The sequence below is a fragment of the Etheostoma spectabile genome, chromosome 22, assembly GCF_008692095.1.
Source record: "Etheostoma spectabile isolate EspeVRDwgs_2016 chromosome 22, UIUC_Espe_1.0, whole genome shotgun sequence".
NCBI classification, from domain to species: Eukaryota; Metazoa; Chordata; class Actinopteri; order Perciformes; family Percidae; genus Etheostoma; species Etheostoma spectabile.
In genome coordinates, this window is record NC_045754.1 from 21,959,030 (window position 1) to 21,981,088 (window position 22,059).

General features: G+C 40.6%; 1 protein-coding gene across 2 annotated transcripts in view; it reads right to left on the reverse strand.

The window, feature by feature from the left end:
- Window positions 1-1,727: 1,727 nt before the first annotated feature.
- odad2 (outer dynein arm docking complex subunit 2) overlaps window positions 1,728-22,059 on the reverse strand; it is a 55,936-nt gene continuing 35,604 nt past the window's right edge. Inside the window, exons 16-22 of one of the 2 annotated variants that reach the window (XM_032503573.1) lie at window positions 19,825-19,979; window positions 14,018-14,198; window positions 13,857-13,918; window positions 11,323-11,437; window positions 7,959-8,147; window positions 7,472-7,693; window positions 1,728-1,991 (exon numbers count right to left, since the gene is read on the reverse strand). In XM_032503573.1, the coding sequence (XP_032359464.1) occupies window positions 1,875-1,991; window positions 7,472-7,693; window positions 7,959-8,147; window positions 11,323-11,437; window positions 13,857-13,918; window positions 14,018-14,198; window positions 19,825-19,979 (1,041 nt within the window). In that variant the 3' untranslated portion in view covers window positions 1,728-1,874. The remainder of the gene's footprint in view (window positions 1,992-7,471; window positions 7,694-7,958; window positions 8,148-11,322; window positions 11,438-13,856; window positions 13,919-14,017; window positions 14,199-19,824; window positions 19,980-22,059) is intronic. The other variant, XM_032503574.1, reaches the window with a different exon arrangement.

The window sequence follows — 22,059 nt, forward strand, 5'->3', positions numbered from 1 at the left end:
GTCAGCCTAGCAAGTCAGCTTATATTATTAACTACTCGAACAGCACGATAGCCAACTGGACACAAAATGCCGAAAGGGTAAGTGCAGCTTCACAGTTGAAGTGCAAAACCGTGTGCAAAGCTAGCACCTTTGTTTCAGCGTCTAATAAAGGTGCTAGGGATCTCAAAGCTCACATGGACACCAGAAAACCTTATCTTATTACATTGAAAAGGTTTTAAGCGATATTTAGTTGAAGCTGGATTTTGAAGCTGCCACAGATAGGTCATATTTAGAACATTATTTCAAATTAATTTTTTTATTTGAAAAGAGAGCTATTATTTTGTTACAGGTTGTTACAGATTACAGACAACAATGTTTCCCTCTTTGTTTGTTGAGATGACTAGATGAGATGTTTTTCCATGAAACATGGAATTAAAGAGCCATTAATCATTGTGAGTTAATTTGCTCTGAGTGGTTGGGAGACAGTGGCTTCCTTCAGCTCCTAGTTTACTTTTTTTTTTTTAAGGAAGTTGCTTCTTCAGAGTAAAAAGTTCACTCATCTACACTCCTCCATCCGTTTTTCCACTGACCCCCGCTAACAGCTGGTAGTGTTTACACATCAAAGAGCGATGGTGATTTTCAACCACATATTTTCAATGTTTTGCTAATTTTCTATTTTAGCACGTGGCTGGTATTAATGATGAAAATCCCATGAGATTTTGTGGCAGCTTCTGTGGTTGAGTGCTGAGCATCTACGCTAACTGGGACCAGGACAGTTGGGATCGGAAAGACAGACTGACAGACACGACGGAGGCCAACAGTCTTTTACTAAAACCTGCTGTGCAAAAGGCCGTCAGGCCTGACATGGCCTGTTTATAATAAACAGAAACACAAGACAAAAGAATCAGATGAGACCAGATCCACTGCAGTGAGGTGCACACGCACCATTACTGCGGAAGCGGTCTCAATATGCATAGTATAGAAAAAGAAGAAGCCTTTAAAAAAGATATTCAGCAAAAAACTTATGTAAGAGCCAAACAATATGCTGCATTTTCCCAAAAATCCTTCATTAGATTGTTTTATAGTTGGTGCTGACTAAGTGCTTTGGTACAGAGATCATTTTAACTGGCAAAATATCTAAAACATTTTGCTTTTACTGACAAAAATAATGAGCTTGTTTGTAAAATATATTTCATTATTTATAATAAATACCCCTACAAACTGGGAAATTACAATTAATAAGTTGTGAGTAATGTGGAAAAACCTGATTTAAATTCATTCTTTTACATAATATCTGTGAGGGATCGACCACTATTATATACCTAATTGTAGATTTTTCTTGTTCTGTGTTCATATTATTGGTATTTATACAGAATATCCACGATGGTGCTACATAACCAACAGCAAGCTATTCTGTTTGTCTAAATGTCTCATTGCAAGTACGGAAGTGTATAGCAGGAGGTTGAGCAACTCAAGCAGATGTGGATCTTGTTTAGATATTGTGGTCTTTCGTGGATTACTTGAGGAATTCTAACTGCAGAGAACGCTGAACATCGTATGGGGTATTTGGCGTACGATCAAACATAAAGAAGAGTTTATTTTTATCATCACAGTCAAGAGAACGAGTAGAGGGCTCCCTAAAATGTTTGTATGAACTCCTGATGAGGTAGTTGATGTAAACATGGAGCTCGGGGTAAAAGTTGCTCGCTAGAACGGAAGCAGGAGCGCAAATAAACACAACTCATCAATCAAGATAAAACATTTTATTTGAAACCTTTCTCAGAACATTTGAACGTCAACATATTTTGGAAACCTTATTTTAAACACTTTTGTCATACATTTTGAACATTTTGAAGCAACTTTCAAAAACATTTGAAACAAACTCTATAATAGCGTCAACGATATAATCGGGCATTCCTATTAGCCTGGGCCAGGAGGCGGATGTTGCGCACACAGCCGGCAGCAAATTCCTGGAGTGTCTCATCATCAGAGCCCATGAAGACGATGAGGGGCTGCGGACAGAGGACAGAAGTTACAGTTGGCAGCAGAAACAGATTGCCAAAGAGTTCTTATTTTGCAAGAGTGTACTAAAACACCTTACACTACATCCCACATCTAGTGAGTGAGGTGTAGCTTGCTGTTCATGTTGCCATGCACTGCACACTACCAGCAGCATGGCTTGCAAAGACACAGTGGCTGTGCGGCGACAGTATCAAGCTGCATGTGTCCATCTCTGTGTGTGCATATGTGTGTGTGTCCCGCTTTACCCTTCCAAACCATGCCTCAGCAAAGGGGTTGCAGCTGTGAACGCACATGCTTCTGTAAGTTTGCTCAGATGAAAGTAGTGCAGGGCAGGCTCGACATTAAAAACCTGAGCATGAACCACACCACTTGTAAGCCTTTCCGCCGCTCCAAAGGACAGATTGTATCCGACTATTAGTGGCTTGTGTTATAGATCTTGTTAGATCTTACTGCAGTGCGCTGTCCAGAAATATATAGTTTTGGGAGTTTTATTTTTTGGTTATATAAAACTGAATGTTTAAAAGTTTTTTGTTTGTTCAAAGAGTTGTGTATTGTGCAGAAATAAGCATAAATGAACAGACTAGTTATATGGAATACCACTGAGTGACATGTGTTTTGAAAGGGTGAGTTTTTTTCCCCGTTTTATCTGCAGCAAAATCACTACATTATGTTTGTGGGCAGATGTGGGGGTTGCATCAAAATAAAAGTAAATGTGAGCATAAATACTCTGGTGCAATGGATGAATCTAAATTTGTTCAATGTGTGCCTCTTGGTAAAATCACAATGTGTGCCACTGAGGTTTCCTAAGCCACACTTGCAATTATTTTGGATCGTCTTGTTTATGTCCATAATGAGCCAACAGCAACATGACATCCCTCAACTAAGCACTTAAGGGCTCCCTGCTCCTAAACATAATAAAGCTTCAATAAATACAGTAAATGCTGAGACGTCTGAGGCACTTTTAAGCCCCATATATCAAGACCTTGTTCTCCACTGGATAAAAAAAGATTGAAAGATAATGCTGCAGCAGGCTTAAAAATGGTGTTTGAACACAATCGGGACGGTTTCCCTGGTTTCAGTCCAGCAATGTCACATCCCTGTTGATTCTGAGGAACACAGAGGACAATATCTAGACTCGGTGCTGTCAAAGGAACTAAAGCATCTTTAAAACCTACCTCCAGCCACTGATTCAGATTTAGTTTTAGGCAGCAGAATGATTCTAAATGCGTCTGGCTAATCTCAATACTCTCAATGTTTCTCCCCTTGTCTCCCTTTTACTCAAAACTCTTGCATCCTGTTCAGTACTGGCTCCACATATCAACATAGGAAGTGATGGGATTCCTTTATTGGCTTCACTCAAATGAAATGTCACTCTCAACTTGTAAGGCTGACCCTAACCCCTCTCCATTTACATACAAACTTAAAAAAGCAGCACCGCACATTTGTGTGGTTAGCAAACCAAAGAAGCCATAGAAGTAGGGGAAAGACATTCCCAGGCTTTTCAGTGCAAAGATAAACAGTGAAAGGAAAACAGATGAAAGAGGAGGTGAGCCAGCTTGTGTGCATGAGCACAAAAGGGCTGTGAACCTACAGTATAAGGCAAGTTAAAAACGGGAACGTAATATCCTTCCTCCAGATTATAATCACTTTTTGTGGGGAAAAAAAAGCAATACAGCAATCCATGATGATACGTATGAAGTATATGTGAAACATTTGGCCTCTGGTTTTGTGTGATTTGCATCCAAAACACCTCTAAAAGCAAACTTACATCCACAGGCTCCAGAAAACATGCTGCTCACTAAACAAGTCTCTTTTGTGAAAAGAGAGGATGCCTGAGAAGTGCACCAGAGGCAGCGTTATTTTGCCAACCTCATAGCACGTTATTCAGACGTCGCCAAAGAAGGTCTCTCAAAGCGCATAACTAGGCTAAGATAAGCGCATCTCTATTTGCTGCCTTTTTCTCTAACTTGCTCCTTCCCTCCCAGCGGGGTTCTCTAGGAATATAATACGCCACTAGTTAGAGATAACATGAATACTTCGCCCAAGTTTGAAAACTGAATCGTGCGCTTTTAAGGTTTTTGCAGTTTAGAGAGCTCCAGTCAGTCCTGACCTCCAAGAAAGGAGCTATGGAACACGCCCCCCCCCCCCCCCCCACCCCCACACACACACACACACACTCCCCAGTCTGGGAGAGCTGCACATATTGTTGCATGTGTACACACACACCTTATCGCGCACTGAGGTGTCATGGTGTTAAGTGCGCTCTGTTGGACCACTTCTGCCTGCAGGAGTTCAGGTTTAAATTCCCCTGTGCCAGGTCTGAGAGCCATTATGGCTTCATCACCCTCCCCACCCCCACCCACCCACCATCCCAGCATTCCCATGTTTTAGACTCTCTTGTGAAGGCAAACAGCACAAACAGACAGCAGTGTTTAGCTGGGCTAAGGGCAAGTTGGGGAGGGAAGTCAAGGTAAACAACATTCCCTCCAGCCTCCAGTGAGTCAGAGACTGTTACGCTGCTTTTCTGTCTCTCTAAAGAAGAAGAGGAAAAGGAGGGGGGCCTGCTTTTAAACCAATGACTTTAAGGGGGAAGTTTCAGTCTGAGCCTGTGCAAGCTAAAGAACATGGCTTGGCATTTCTGGTCCAGGTGTAAGGGAGAGAGGCTCTAAAAAAATTACACTTCATGGATCTGAAATACGTGGTAGTCATAACATGACAGGCAGTGCACATTGCTTGTATCATCTGCTCACCACACCCACGACCTGAAGTTGTGTTACACGCAAACCAACATGAAACTGTAGAAGTAAACCTATGATGCTCTGCTTGCTTTTTATCCTTTCCTCAGCCCCCCACCCCCAAAAAAAATAAATTTATAAGAAACACTAACTGTGCCGGGCAGAAGTGTAATCATGGCAACAAAAGTGCAAAAGTTTTTCTCTTAAAATACATACCAGGACCTGGCAAAAGCTACGCTCTGAAATACCTTCAGTTGAAAATTACCAATAATTACCATTCGCATTTTGTAATTTTCAACAATTTACTTCACAAAGCTTTTCTTATGAAAGAGCCTCTTTAATACAAATAGCTGGCTAAAGCTGTCTACAAGGATTTATGGTTTTAACAAACAATCCCCAGTCCTTTTGGAAGCGATGTAAAGCGCAGGGGGACGGCATGTTGATTTTGTACATGACACAAAATGAAGCCCATACGTATAAAACTGTGAGATACCAAGCGTGGATGTCAAATCAAACGGTGAGGGTGATTCATTTCTCAGGCTAGAATTCTCTTTTGCCTGGTATGTATTTCCTGTGAGAGCAAGCACTTGAATCCCTTTTCTTAAACAAGGTCTGATCTGAGAGGCAAGAAGGAAAATATGCTGACAGAAAATGTAGGCAACTAAAGACAATGTGAATGACAGCAGGTTGTGTCCAAAACAAAACAAAAAGTTTTATTTAAAGAGGTATAATACTAGTACTAGTAATCATAGTATTTACATTAAATATTTTAATTGATTCTGGAGTCTGGACCAAATGTGAAGGTTTTGGAAGGGGTAAAAGACAAAGACAGGCCACTAATGTGTTTTCCAGTGTGAAATACTTTCTTTTCAATGCCTTATTTCCCTTGTGAATCTAAAGGGCCCGGCCATTCACCATTAAGCGTGCTAGAGAGAAAATCTAACTTTCTAAACCAACTTTGGAGTAAGACAGACCTGTGCTCATATACTACATGTGGGTGAACATGTTTTGAGAGCTTCTCAGTGGCAAAGAAAAAGCTCTTTGAAATATGGTTGCAATAATAAAATAGGCAGTTCAGAATTTTACACAGGGCCGTAAATTAGACACAGGGTGCTGTATCAATCCTTGATAAACCCTCTCCAACCTATTCACAACTATTGGGGATGTTGTTTTAACACATTCTCCCTACCTGTATATCATGAAGCAGAACATTACAGTGCACACTGAATCGAGGAGATTGACAAGCTCTCCCACTGTAATGGTTCCTCCGGGGTCAGGCAGGTAAGTATCAGCCTCCCTCCCAGACTGGCTGAGACCGAGGCTAGACTGAACAATGAGGCTGCCTGTGTTGTGTTTTCATGTCGGAGATTAGGAACAAATGCAGTTCTGGTGAAGTTACGTGGCCTTTGGTTATTAAGCTCTTTAAAAGTCCAAAAATACATTATGGAGTAGTGTTGCAACTCTTAACTGGTACATTAATAAGGGCAAACACAGAGACAGATTAAAAAGGGTGGTATGTCTTGCATTTGTACACACGCCCATACACAAAAACTCACACTAGAATTTGAAATACACAGAAACAGACACACACATGCACACACACAAACACAGACACACACACACACACAGCAAAACAGAGGGCATGTCCAGTTTTCGTCGTGGCTCAAACTACAAAAAGCATTCGGCTTTGCAAATTAGACATCACTTTTTTGGAGCACCCAATGTTCCGTCCAGCTACCAATTATGGCTGGTGTTGAACCACATACACTGTAACAGCCGATCAAGCTAAAGTACACCATTTAATGAACATGGGAAAAAAAGATCTGGCTGCAATGGCATAACCACTTCATAATTTCTATTGCAGTTGTTATTTGGGGGTGGGGGGCAACTTTGACTTACTGTGGCCAAAACAAGATTTCTCATGTGAAAGTCCTTCTATGTGAAACATGATTAAATTAAAGAATGAGATAGCAATGTTTTCCCAAAATGTTAAAATATGGGTACATGATCATCTGTGACAAGACATTAATTACAGCGTAATCGTAACATAAAATCTCTACATCACTGTCAGAGACCAACATAAACAGTCTCTGGAGCTCAGCATGGAAACAGCCTGACAGGCTCAAATGTTAGACAAAACAATGCTTGTTTCTTTTTGGAAGAGCATTACACAACTCAATGATGAAGAAGAAAGCAGGCGGATGTAGCTTTACAGAGTCAAAAAAACAACCTTGTTCTCTTGTAGCTTTGAACAGCTCTGACCCCACTTTTTGGCCTGAGCCATATCACTGCTGCATTCTGCCCTGATGTCCAGGAACAGCCCTTAGCAACAGTTACCCCCAGCTACAGCCCTTTGACTTGAGCTGTAATGGCATCTAGGGTCTACCGGAGAAATGGCAATGCACACACACTGAGCTGTTTGCTTTTCTGAATTCCCATGACGGCTAGAAAGTGGAGTCATATTTCCGCCACCGAATAAAACCCACTTTGTTTCTGCTCCATTGGTCAAAGGCTCTGAAAATAGTCACAGCTTTTCAAAGTTTATTACTCTGTGTTTTTCACACATTGCTAAAACAAGAGTGATGGGAGGCCAAGCACATTTTCCTCAATGTAATTATGCCAGATTTAGTCTCAAAATCACCAAATAAACTAAAGAAATAAGTACTTTGAAAATTAGCTACAACAAAATTGAAGTAAGGAGTCATAAATCCAGCTTTAGCAGCACTACAACTGACCTGGACCACCCCTTTTGAGTGCATGGTGATGCAATTGTTGGGGTCATGGGACAGCTCGTACAGGGCCATAGCTGTGCTCAGGTGGACTGCCTCGTCTTTTGATTTGAGGTAACGCACCAGGGGCCCCACGGCACCAGCATCGCCGAAAGATGCCCTGTTGCTGCCCCACATGCAGCAGTGGCCAATGGCCTCAGCCAGGTGGCGACGGAGCCTGTCATCAGTCTGTGGAAGGGGAACAGGATGCTATTGGTCCCCAGAGACCAGTCTTTACAATGTAGAGAATAACAAGCTCTACTACAGCTCTGCAAGAGACTCTTGGCAAAAATATAACTATGTTCTATTCATTAGCTGGGTTTTATGCTCCATAGAGTAGGAAAAAGTCAACTGAAATCCATTGTAAAGACAGTTATTTGAATATTGACAATAACTGCAGTGTTGTTGAATAGTAAAACCTTGTTTTTTGTCTCCAGCAGTGACGTGTTCTTACCGTGTTAGTCAACTTGGCCAGCAATGGGACTACCCCGTGATCAGTAAGGACTACCAGATTCTCCCTGTCTTCGGCTATTTTGGCGATGGCGGCGCAAATGCTTACCAGCACCTCGTTGTTTGTTGACATCAGCAAATTAACAATCAGTTCCAATCCACCGCCAAGGGAGCGCACCATTTCCCCAGCATCCTATAGTCAAAGAATCTGTCATTAGCTGGTGCTCTGTCAAAATGAACACGGAGTATAATGAAAAGGGAAAAAGTGTAATGAGTGAGGAAAGACGAGAGGCAGACAGGAGCATTTGAGCAAGGCAGATAAAACAAAGGACACTAAATAAGTACAAAAAGTATTTTCATCAGGCAACAATCAAAGTCCAATCAGTGCAAACCAACCAATAGAACTATATCTATTTGTGTAAAACAGATGCTTTCAAAAAATAACAACACCCTCTCCTACAGTAGAACTGTGTTGTGAATCTGGGTGAACGAGTCTTTGACATCTTTGTCAACCTCTCCTACTGTTACCCTAACATGTCATAATGAAGATGACACATAGAATCTAGAGCTTAGAGGTGACATTTAAAACTTTTGCCACAGACTGACACGCACAGTGTAGACTCAATGCTTCATGATTTGAGATCATGGCACCAGCTAGTACCACAGGACTCTCAGCCACTTACGGGGCAATGTCTACCAAACCAACAGGCTGGTAGAGAGTGCTTAGAGAACCACAGCGGAATAGCTGGCGGTGACACTGGCTTCAGTATGGCTTGGCACATCAGGCTGTTTAAAGTCATAACTCACCGTATTGCCAGCCATGGAAGAATACATCAAGGTGGCTGTGTCTGTAATGTTCAGTGCTTTGAAAATAGAACAGAAATCAAAAGAGCATGCTTAATTTGAGCCCATATCACTGTCAATCTATATGTCCAGAGCTGATGTATGGCTCAGCACAACACTGTAAAGTACAGTAATCACAGAATGTAATATGTGCACTGCACTGTATGGTTGTTCTTCATTTTAAAAATTAAAGGATTTCATTAAAATCAGAACTAACGAAAAGCAGTGGATTTTTTTAGTGTACCGCTGCTTTGGGAGAGCTGTATGCACTGTTGTGTTTTCTCTAACAGAGAGCTCACATCTGAGATCAGGCCAGGGTGTGGTGTATGGGCCCTGTGATGCTGTGCCAGAGGATGAGCCATGTGTGCAGGGGGGGTGGAGGGGGCTGGAGCTAGAGCCAGGAGCTGACCCCCGACACACAGGAAGCCCTTCCTCAGGAATACTAATGGCGGCCGGACAGGAGTCCCTGCGACAGAGGAAGCTCTCTCAAGCCACCAGCTGCTATAGACTAGCCAGAATCTCTTTCATCGCCTGGCCGGGCCCCCAGATCTGAAAACCGCAATATTATGAGGCTGCATACGGAAAGGCCTTTCTCGCTGTCCTATCTCTCTCCTCCTCTTACCCAGGATGAAATAAAATAGAAAACACATTATCTGCTGTGCGTGATCTCAAGCTGAGGGGAGCAAGCCAAGCTCAGAATGGCAGAAGCGTGCCCTGAACCCTTCTCTGAAGCAATCAGGCTTCTATAACATACATGGCTATAATGTAAAGGAAAAATAAATCAAGCATCTAAATGTGCCTCTGCGTCCAGGCAAATTAATGATACACCCCATTACGTGTGACTACAAGGTTTCTACTTCCTTGATTGGACAAAAAGATGATTAAATGATTCGCTACTAAGTCTTTACAGCAATTGTATGGTGTGTGAGTTTGTGGAGTTGTGGACCTGCCAGCATAGAGCACAGCTTCTGTCTGGGTCTGTGGAGGGGCAGCAGTACTGTATGGAGCATCCAGCAGACGCATTTATACCATGGCTCTCTCATAAATCCACTATGGAACCGCTAACAGAAACCACATGTTTTTTTTTAATCTAAATAACGACAGCACCAAAGCTGCTGTATTAGGTTCCTCAACTCGATGAGCTGAGAGCACTATTTAGCTCTTGTCATTGCCCCTATCCCTGAAAAATCACCTAAAAAGCATGTTCACGAATTTCCCTCAAAATTGGCACACTTTGTTAGCACTCAATAGTGGGTGCCCCATCCCCCTCTTCCTCCATACGGTTGCCATGCATCATTTCCGCTACACTTCTTGGCCAGAGAAATTCCAACAAGAAAAAAGGGCTTCAACCCTAAGACACCTGTCTGGGCCCAATATATCTGTTTAAACTTAACCAGATTGTCTCACTGACAAGGTGTTTACCTTAATCACAGCGATAATCTAATAGAACAACATTACATTTGTAGTTGGAAATGATATAAGTGCACAGGGATCAAAGACCTGTTAATGCGTAACTGAAATTAGAGTTGACTGATAACACTGCCGAGTAGGACTAGGCCTGTGACGATGGCATAAAGGAGTTCATGTTTTAAAACAGTATTCCACTGATTTAGCACTGTACTCTTTAGAGCTGTCAATCTTCCCTTATTTTCAATATGCAAAATATTAAATGCCCAAATTCTGAAAAGGTTTTATCCCTTTGTGAGTTTGTGCAAGTTAATTAGTTAGTAACACATTTCATTAGCCTGTCTGCACCTCAGTTTATTACAGGACAATACAACAGTTACCATCATGGTCAAAATACATAAAACCGCGGTTTCATGTACCCCATTTTTTCTTTCATAGACAATATTTTAATAGTATATTGAGCACTGTACTGAAGATATCCCAGATTTATGTATATATATATATTTTTTATTTTAAAGAAAAGTTTTCTTAAAAGAAAATGGACCTCCAACTTTTTATTTTATTCTATGCGCAGTTTTATCTAAAATTCTATAGGTAGTATTCATGGTCATGTTGTGGGTTTCTTTGCAAGGCATTTGTGCAGTGTTTTCATTAGAAAAGTGGGTTCACAGAAACTGTCTGGTACCCTATATACTCTTTGTGTGGATTGTGTGTCTCTGTAACTAGTAGCATGTTGAGGGATATTCAGCTGGGACATCAGAAGCCATGTCACAGGATATTACTCAGTCTTTCTCCCTGCTGGCTTCCTATCTCACCAATCCCAGTGTGCCAGTGAGGCTTCTCTGCTTCATATTAGCCCAAGGTTCATGTAAGCCCTCTCTGACACATATCTGCCCCTGCTAACCTCCCAGCAGCAGCAGGTTAGAGGGAGAGCTTAGGAGACAAGCGTGGTTATATAAGCAGGCTTCTGTTTTGTGAGTAGGATAACCATTCATTCTGAAATGACACAAACTCTGCAGACCTCTTCGATTTAGAGGCAATCTATGTGCCTTTTATGTGCTTCACTCACACAGACACAGGACAAAGGCAGAAAACAAGTGTACTTCACTGTACTGTACCTTTGCATTCTTAATGCATGGACAAAGAGCCCATGCAGCACTGGACTGAACATTTGCACTGGGGTTTTTCAATAAGGACCATATCAAGCGGACTCCATCAAGCTGGTCAATGATTCTGTACGTAGAAAGAGACAGAAAGTAGTGTGAGTAGGGAGGAAAAAAAGAGAAAGGAATAGACAGAGGATAGAATAAGCAAAACCAAAAAAAGTTTTACATTGTAATTTCATTTAGACCTTTCATTAAGCATAATTTTCTGCTTGAACGATTTAAGAGTGTAACTTATTTGATCATGTTTGTTTCTCAGAGCTCTGGCTGTATCAGCGAGGCCAGCAGCAGGCTCAACACAACTACAGCTAAGTATGAACAAAGCGCTGATCGATTTCAGCATTGACTTGACATCACAAGTTCATCTTCTTAGTTCCTCTCCAAGCCTGAAACCCACCCACTGTCTGCTCACTCAAATCACTCTCTGTCGAAAAGCTCAGCATTTTCTAGGGCCAGAGTTTGGCGCACATACCTCTGTGTATAGTACTTCTTACATTGATTTATAAATAGAAACTGAGACAAACTTACACTTTATGTCGGTGGCTTGTTTTTCAACCAAAGCCAAAAAGAGGACCTCTTTCCAAATCAAACAGAGCCAGAGACAGGTCGCTCTATATTTCATAGGATCTGAATAAAGTTTACTTCGGCATGAACTGTATTTCATGTTGTATACATGACTGTAGTCAAAACTGCAGTCAGGGTCAGGGAACCCAAAGAATTACGCCACAGTGCACCCGTTGTCTAATATAAATAACATGTAACGTGTTCCCCATGTGTGCTTCCACCAACAAGGCCGACATTGAATGCTGTCATAATTACTTAAACACTCTCTAATCACAGTATCTCCGTTACGGGCAACGAGCGAACACTCATCAGGGACGTCCCCTGCGCCATCTGTCTTCCGTTTGCACATAAATCAGTCTACAGGGATCATAACATCAGATTCCAGTCTGCAGGGCCTCTTAAATCCAGACCAAAAACAAAAGTGAAGCATCATATTATCCGCCAAAACAGCTCTGTCTTTCCATGAAACAGGTATGAAACAGATTAGCAATGAAGTTGCAGCTGACAGTGATGGATTAGAGGAGGAGACCACAAACCCTCGAGGCATTAAACAACGTGTGTTCACTCTTGTAGCTACACAGGATTCATTGGAGGAAGTGCTATGTCATGAACCACACACTGCCTACTGGTTGAGAATGAAAACAAACATATGAGTATTTCATGGAAAACTTGAAAGTGATCCGTGTTTGTTTTGTGCTTTCAGTAGTTATGGATGACCTGTGTCAGAATCATGATGAGAGAATGATTGCACTGATCAACAGAAGGTAGTATTAAAGCAAATGTTTCTGTTGGTAAAATGAAGTCATGTTAACTGACAAGAATGTTGTAGCTAAATGTTTGGTATCATGCATACATCATCATCATATTTGTCAGCTAGCCAAATACCATCTAATTACTGGGAATCTGAAAAACCGTGTTGGGTTGGAGCAGGAAACAATCAAATGTGAGTTATGATCATTGCTCAGCAAACTACTGTACACATACGTGTCTCAAAATAAGCCATCACCACAAAACATACACAACATACAAGCGGCCATTGAAATAAGAACTTTCTGTTTACAGCTAAGTGTGAAGGCTGAAAAATTACAAGGTCTGGCCAAAATATACATAACGTGAGAAAACATTGAGAACATGATGAACCAACGTAAAACACTTCTCCTATTGTGTGAAGTTTACCACAGTTAGTGGCTTTTTTCAGTTTTTATTGAAGCCCTTGTTTTCTTTTCTCCAAACAAATGTAATAGGCTCATATGGTAGCCTTAACAGCTAACTAACAATGTAAACTCAGACACTGAGTTGTATTTATGTCCAGTGCTAATTAAGAAGGGTCTTGTAGTCCATAACAGCCTTGTAAAAGCAATGAGACACAGATGGAAGCTCCACAATGTTCTGCAGTATTGAGGGTGAGGTTAAATGAACACAGAACAAAGACTGCTTTGGACTGTGGTTCACTGCGCTTTCCCAGCCATGTAGTCTTGGACCTGGTAGGCTTTAGGTATGTTTGCCTGACCAGCTCAAGTCCTGACAGTGACCACAAAGCTATAGTAAAACACTGGGAATTACACCACAACCATATTTAACACAGCAGGTACAATAAACAAAGCTTTTTAAATCTGTCATTAAGCTAGGGATGAAAGAGAAAAGAACCTGCATGATTACAAATTAAAAGAAAAAATGTATTTAAGCATCAGCCCATGACAGGTTAAAAATACTGTTTAGAAACTGGAATTGGTGTCATTCCCCTGTCAAGATATATGACATAAATATACGACCAAGCATATGTTTTTGGAAGTAATTTAGTAATGACAGTGAGCAAGCCACTAATTACATTTTAAGAGACACCTCGTAAGGAGCTGTTTGTCTTGTGTAAACTGTACAAAGACCATGTTAGCTGGTTGGATGCCCTGGAAGAGATAGAGACTTACGCCATGTTTTCCATATCTGTAGCACAGGCTCCAACTGCCTTGGTTACATTCACAAGCAGTGCCTGGTAAAATGACACAATAAAAAGTGCATGTGTGAATCAATTTACTGTAGGAGCATGGTTTATAAAAACTTGTACGCCGTACAAGAAAAATGAACTTGCCTGGTTTGTTCCAGTGAGCAGGTTAACAAGCGACTTGATGCCTCCACAATTGCGGATATGGGCCTTGTTAGCAGGTATCAGGGCAAATTCTCCCAGGGCTCCCACTACATTTACCAGAATTTCTTCAGGCTGATCAGTCAGCAGGCCAACCAGGGTCTCCAAGGCGTTGTACTCCTGAAACCTTTAAAGGGTGGAGAAGAGGGGCAGTCATCATATTAACTAACCATTTTACATTGTTTTGATAGAGATAAATGAATGAAGAAGAATGACAAAAGGTCTATAGCCGTGCTTTTAGCTCTGAGAGGCTGTGCATAGGGACAACCTATTTGAGGTAATGGCTAACGTCGGCATGCTCATTTATTTATTTATTTTATACTGTTTATTGATCCCCAGTGTGGAAATTACAATTTACTTTCAGTTTTGTTGGTAATCACTACACACAGGCCTGAAATACACACACACTATTCATGCACAAATGGAGAGATGTCGGAGTGCTGGACCTGCACCCTGAGCGGTTGGGGGGTACGGTGTCTTGCTCAAGAATACTTGGCAGTGCCCCGGAGGTGAATTAGCATCTCTCCAGCCACTAATCAACACATCGTACTTTGGTCTGTACAGGGACTTGAACCGGCGACCCTCCATTACCAACCCAACTCCCCACGGACTGAGCTACTGCCACCCCCAACAATGCTCACAATGACCGTGCTAACGTGCAGATGCACCCAACCTTCAACGTTGATCAATTCAATTTTGGTAGTCCGATTTATCATGTCAAGACTTTAAAAAATGCTTCTTGGAGCCATACCCTAAATCCAATAGGAAGTCAGCCATTTTAAATTTACTGTGACTAGCTTACAGACAGACCAACAGACTGCCATCCCTAGAGTAACACCATTTGTATGGCTAAAAATGCTATTTACCACACATGCATTACATTCGTGAACATTTCCGTCTGCCATCTGTATGTCGTAATAGATTGGGTAAGCTGGGTATAGTGGATGGCAGTAATGCAAGACTTAGGGATGCCAACCGCCATAAAACTTAACAGAGGAAGAAGATTTATGTAGCAGGAGATTTCTCTTGGTATTGTCGGGAAATTGGCGGACAAACAGATGTTTTTGTGAGGTGCGTATGTTCCTGTAATGTATATGTTATTAAACAAGTTTGCGAGACAAGTAATCTAAAACAAGTCGTGGACTGAAATATATCATCAGCACAGTCTTGTGACTCGTCTGCTTGCTCCACGTGAAAGCATCTTTTGTCAGACGGGGCATAACCCTTTTCGTGCTTGTCCCTGCAATGTCACTGCTTTCATTCATTTTTCACACAGTCGTAACGGCATTTTCCCTGTAATGGTCTCTCTTTTCTTGCGCTGCGTGTACCTTATGTAGCCCTGCCCAGCATGTCTTCCCTTGTAAACTTGTTTTGTGTCTAGCCTCTATAGCCTGCTCTTGTGTTGCCAGTCCTTGTTGTCTTGTTGCCCAATCAGTGTTTACCTCCTTATTCCACTTCCCTGCCCACTCATGTTGGGCCCTGTCTTATGGTCTTGTGTTTAGCTCATTGTGTATTTAGTCTGTGTGCTCCCTTTGTCTGGTGTCAGTTCATCCTAGTATCTATAGTATTATATTTTAAGTATTATATTTTATAATCATTGGAACTCGTCCTTCTACCTCATCGTCTCCTCTTGTGCATTTGGGTCCAAACCTGCAACTTCCTGAAAAACTTGGTCTTGAGATAGCAAATGCCTGCCTTCATTCTCACATGCCCCATTTAGGAAACATTCCTGAACATTTCAAGGATAGATGGCATGTGTGAAAGGGCCTTAAGTGACAACTAGCAGCTACAGTGCCCTCAGCAACATAGGCACAGATCTCTTACTGTAACCCTGCAGAACAGGCAGTTTTCCCACGGCTGCTCACAGTTGTCCCTTGTAAGTATTTTGCATAACTAAAGCTTTGCTGTGGCTTGGAAACTCTCACCCCTCTTTTCCTGAGATTTTGCCTTGTTTTCCAATGCTAAAGAGTAGTAAACTACAGTAAACGTTTAAAAGGGATATAATGTGGTTGCTAAAAACCTCAACAAACCTCTGATGTACAGTTAAGTTCTACAACGTTTTTATTCACAGTTACGGTTGCTGGCATCATGGTCCATAAGCTATTGTAGATGGCCAAGGTCATTTGGTTTTGGTAAGGGTCCACCGACACACAGCCTATTCTTGCAATTCAAAACACTGCTAATCAACAGAAGAGCTGCCAAAGTTAACTTTAGTAAAATTCACCATCAAGAAAAACAATGGTTTTCCTATGCCATCACTGAAGTGTCATCTGCAGTTGACTACAGTCAACATTACAGAAAAGCACTTTGAATTGCCCTGTTGCTGAAATGTGCTATACAAATAAAGCTGCCTTGCCTTGCCTTACGGTAGAATTATCTTGTAATCACAGACATAACTTTTGATAAATGAACAGTAAGTCATGCCTATTTTTGTTAAACCAATCCCAGCCAAAGTAATTACGTGATGGCAAGAGTAGCATTTACACATGGCTGCCTGAAGCGGCTTCTACTGCAAACACTGGACTCCACACAAGAGGAAGCTTATTAGAGCCTGTCAGAAGACACAATGGAACCACAGTGGGGCTTCTGTGCAGCCGATTTTTATGATTGATGATTCTTTTATGATTTTACTAGTGTTTTAAGGAAGGCCCAAGTGAAAGTAAGACATTTTAGGGACCGGAAGATGCTTAGCAATGACCATGAAAAGAGAGAGAGAGAGTTGCTTGTTCAACCTGAAATTGAACAGACACCTATTTCATTTGAAAGAAACAACAGAGCAGTGACTAACTTTGGTGAGTACAGAACCTTTGTGAGGGAAGGAGAAGTATCATTTGGAGGGCAATTATGGTGTGCTCATCATAGGGCTGGAACAGAGGTAAGATGGTGGGGTAGTCAGTAATTGGAAGCGAACCACACAATCTTGACCCCAAACATTACTGCGCTGGCAAATATAGTCTGGGACTTGGCAGTTGTGACTTTCCATTGCAAAGTTATTCCCTCACTCTTTTGTTAAGGCTTTTTACAGCAGTGTTGTATGTCCATAACACCTCAGTATATGGGCTCAAGGTACCACATAATGATTTGTCCATAAATCTGCACAAAATATTGTTTCAGTGTTTCCATCAGGACTTTAACAAAGGCATCCTAGTACTCAGTATTCATAGTACATATTAGCTTGGCCCAGGTATAGCCCTCTCTGTAATAGTCCTACGAAAAACATACACTTTGGGGTCTTTAAACAAACACATTTAAGTTATAAATGTAATTGTATTTCAGGGCATCAATCATCTCTCATTTTGATGCTTCATTAATCAGGAAAATGGCTAACACATGCTACTACTTGTCTTAAGTGGATGTCCCCCCAACCTCTATACTGTCCAGACCACACAAATCATCACTCACATAAAAGCAAAAAAAATCATGTTTGCAACAGGCCACAAGGTCTGTTTCATTTGATCATTTACTTAGTGAAAGAAAAGAAAAAAACACTGCCTCTTATTATTGCTGTAGCAAAATATATTCTAAAATGATTTTCAATTCAGTACACCACTCACCTATGATTCATTCTGAAATAAGTGCATGCCCCTAAAACCCTGTTACCATTAGCAGCCTTCCTTTTTGACAGTAATGACTTGGTCACTTTATTCCAGGCTTTTGCCTGACCTAGACATTTTAAGTGATTCAAAAAAGCCTGAGAGAGTGTGAATAAACAGATCCACTTACACATGGAAGTCTGCATTAAAAAACAGTTGCTTTAAAAAACTTTTCATAATGCTGGTTTCCTCTTAAGGGGTGGGCAAAGCACAACCTTCACTCACACCCAACTGCCCATATCGTCCAAAAACAAAATAAAACACAACACACACAGGAAAGAAACCACAAAATGAGAACTCTATTCATATTTTTGCACTCTTACTAATTTACCTTTATCACATGTTAAATTTACAGTGAAGGAAACCAAAAGTTTTTTTTAGTGTTTGTAAATTAAGTGTCAATAAATGTGATTAATGGCATCAGTATAGTTATTTCTTTTATTGTTATTATCTGTAGTAATATAAGTATTTTACATAGCAACAGTGTGACAAGTCATTAAATATGACAGAGAGCCTGAACTGGCGTATTAAGCTTGGCCAGTGTACTTATTTTATCATTCTGCCAAGCTGAAGTCAATCGGGTTCCCAATCCGTGCCAATTGTGTTGTTTTTAAAAGAACATTTATGTTAATTAATATGAAAAATCTTGATTTTGTACCATGAAAACTAAACTGTCTGTCTAAAGAGTAACAGCCATGCCAGTATCTTTATTCATTAAATGATAATAATCAATTAAATAAATAATATTTCCCCAAATGATTTTCTTTCATCACATCAGTTAAATAGACAGTGATCTGATCTGATCCATCTTGCTTTACAGGAATGTGAAGGAATCCTCTCTTAACTCGATGCGGCAGGAGACACTCAGTTCCAGTTGGAAGGACTTAACTTAGACTTTAAATGTAGGATATCATTCTGTCAGTTATGATATATGAAGTGAAGAAAGATTGGTGTGAGTGCTACTGCTCCTTTTTGTTATTTTTAGAATGCCACTGCAATTCAAACTATACAGCATTTCTGAGTCAGAAGTAAGGCATATGCAGATAATGCTAAACTTCAAAAATATTCTTTATCATAAAAATGATTAAAAGACAATGTCTTATCAGTTTCTTATGCTATACTGGAGAAAAGGTTTTGAATTGATTAATATGTTCCCATGGTATTGAATTACTGCATGTGGGTTATATAATATGTCCCCGGCCTCACACTGTACAAGAAAACAAATACAACTAAATCATTCTTTCAAGAGAACGTTAGTGGAAATGCATGGGGCTGCCAGGGCACGGTCTCTGGGCATTATTTATTTTAGAGGGAATATTACTAATTCATCTGACACTAAAGTACAAGTCAAAAACCATTCCAGAAATGTCACTGCCGAAAGAATCAGGCAAAATGACACTTAAATAAACCACGGCCTTACATGACAAATGATTAAGGACTCTGTGTCAGCCTGCTTCTTTGAATATTAGAAAATCAGCATGTCAAGGCTGATTCTTTCCGTATGCATTCGTTTGGGTCAATAACAGTCCTTTACTAAAACATCACTAAAGTCTATAAAATCCGCACATTGACTTTTGTAACGATGGAAAAAGACTGAATTCTAGCAGCAAATACTCACATAAAAGATCAGAGCAAATAGAATCCTTACAAAAACTTTACATTATATACAATTAATTACTTCAACCAGGAACAATGGTAAAGGAAAGGGAGATATGACAACACCATATGAGTGGAAAAAGTGACAAAGCTAGTCGTGAATGACTAAAAGCCCTCCATTAAAGTAAGATATGTGATATTGGCATGACGACCATAATGCACGCAAGTCGGTTGAACCCCCTTTGGTGTTCTGTTTTCACGTACTTCAACACTGCTGTTAACCACATTATCTTAGGAAACATCTTTTCCAAAAGTTATTTTACACTGAAGCTTATTAGATTGTTGTTCCAATGATTGATTTCTCAAAGTCATACTAATCTGTTACTACTAACAACAAACACATAGTCATACTTCCCAAAAGATATGGCTGCAATGCGTTTCTGTATCCCTGGTATAGGTAAGTGTGTGTGTGTGTGTGTGTGTGTGTGTGTGTGTTAATGTGTGTGTGAGAGTATTTGTGTGTTAATGAGAAGTAATAAGGTGAGACCCTGAGTCCCAGCATACTTAGCCACATTCTCCATACTGATGGAACACTTCCAGATGGCTCCAGTGGCAGCGGCCAGGAGCTGCTTGTTGTCTGACTTGCTCAACAGTAAAACCAGCAGCTGCAGACCCCTGTACTTACGCACCAAGTCACAAGTTTGTTTGTCTTCTGCACACTGAAAAGCAAAAGAGAGGGTCAAGATCTACATAGAATCCTCTAGAGAAGAGGTCTAAGGTCTGTTTATCTGTGTCCATTTCTCCAATTCTGTGGATTTTTTCTTGTGATTAACAACATTTATTTTTTAACAACATACAAAACGTAAAATTTGCAACATACACCCCATCTATTAGTTGCCAATCTATTAACATCACAAGAGATTTTATTAAATAATGGTTCCAAATTAACTTCAACTAGGTTTTTTAACTAGGGAAGGAATAAGATACCCAGATATATGATACCTTGCTTTGGCCACTGAAATGCACCTGATTGGAAGGCTGTTATGGGGCACTGAGCTGTTAAAGGGTAACGCCCATAACCTGAAAATTTTGTGTAAGAGTCAATGATCCCGAGTTGACAGGGTATTGATCTGCTAGGTTTGGACACAAAAAGTAATATATTATCCGCATTAAGCATACGTTTACCGACTCTTACCATAACACCTTGAAAGTTAGTCTTCCCCATTATGGCTGCTGCCAAAGGCTCTATGGTTAAACCAAACAATAAAGGAGAAAGAGGTGAGCCCTGTCTAGTTCCCCTTCTAAGAGCAAAATATTCAGAAATTAATCAGTTTGCACCGTTTCCTCTGGGTGATCATGCAGCACCTTAATTCACTTCATAAAAATGCTGCCGGCCCCATACATTTCCAAACTTTTTAACATTCAACCGTGTCAAATGCCTATTCGACATCAAGGAGAATAACAGCTATTGAGGATTGTCTATCAGCTACAGACCATAAAATATTATTAAGATGCTTGATATTATCTGACGAGCTCCGCCTGCAAATAAACCCCACCTATTCAGGATGAAGTAGAGAATTAATAACCTTTAGAGTTTTCTTTGCTCTTCGGTCAGTTTAGGAAGCCATAGTGGCTCTATGAAGGAACATATTTCTTCATCAGTAGAGGTAGATAATGACCTATAGATATCAGTGTAAGATTCTTCAAAAATCTTGTTAATATCTACAGTTGCAGTAATAACATTGCCAGAATTGGATCTAACTGAATAAATAGTGGAAGCTGATTCCCTCCGTATTATGTATTGAGTAATTTTCTCTCCTGGTTCAAAATAATTTTGTCTTGCCCTGAATAAATTGAATTCAAACTTCTGAGATAGAATATGGTTATTATAATGGTGTTTTAATTCTTAGGCCATCCTGTGACATTCTTCGCTTAATCTCCATTTCAGGGTGTTTGATTTTACTCCCTAGTTCTAACAGTGCTTTAAATTATTCCTCTTACAAAATGAAGCATTTTGTATAATCAGCCCCTGGATCACGGCCTTCCATGAAGACGACACTCAGGACCAATTCATCGCCAAGTAATCTTTTAGCTACCTAAGCCATTCTATATTTACGGCTCCTGTTAAAGGGAGGAGTTAAGGCGCCACCTATAAGAGTACCTTCTCTCACTTCGAGGCAGCAGGTCTAGGCACATCCGCGCATGGTCAGAGATTACGATATTTCCTATCACACATCCTTTAGCAGAGGGAGCCAGTGATTTGAACATTTTAAAAAAGTATGACTAAAATATGTCTTGTGCACTGACAAAAAAAATGTATAGTCTTTCCCAGCTGGGTTTATAATTGTCCAAATATCAACCAAGCCTAAAATCTTAGACATCCTCTGTCATGTGAGAGAGGCTCTGGGGGCCCTCTGTAGTCCAAAACTGGATCCATTATCAAATTAAAATAGCCCCCTAGAACAATATTGTAGTTCCCTACAGTTTGTAACAGTTTTTCAAATCTATAAAAAATGCCTGATCATGCCTGACATTAGATGCATATAGTATGTCAGCCTGCAAGAATTAGTTCTTGTCTAGTAAGTTAGTCTGTTGCTTTTCTGCCACGTTCACAGCAGCAGTGCCATTTTGACTCCTTTCTGCCGCGTCTCCACCACGGAGCATGTGCTGATTAATGTCCACCGGGCGCTAACTTTTGTATTTTCAACATCCAGAATGTTTCTTATCCTGGCTGAGCAAAAATGTCTCTGGTAAACATCTTCAAAAGCATAATAACAGCAGTGTACTAAACGGAGCTCG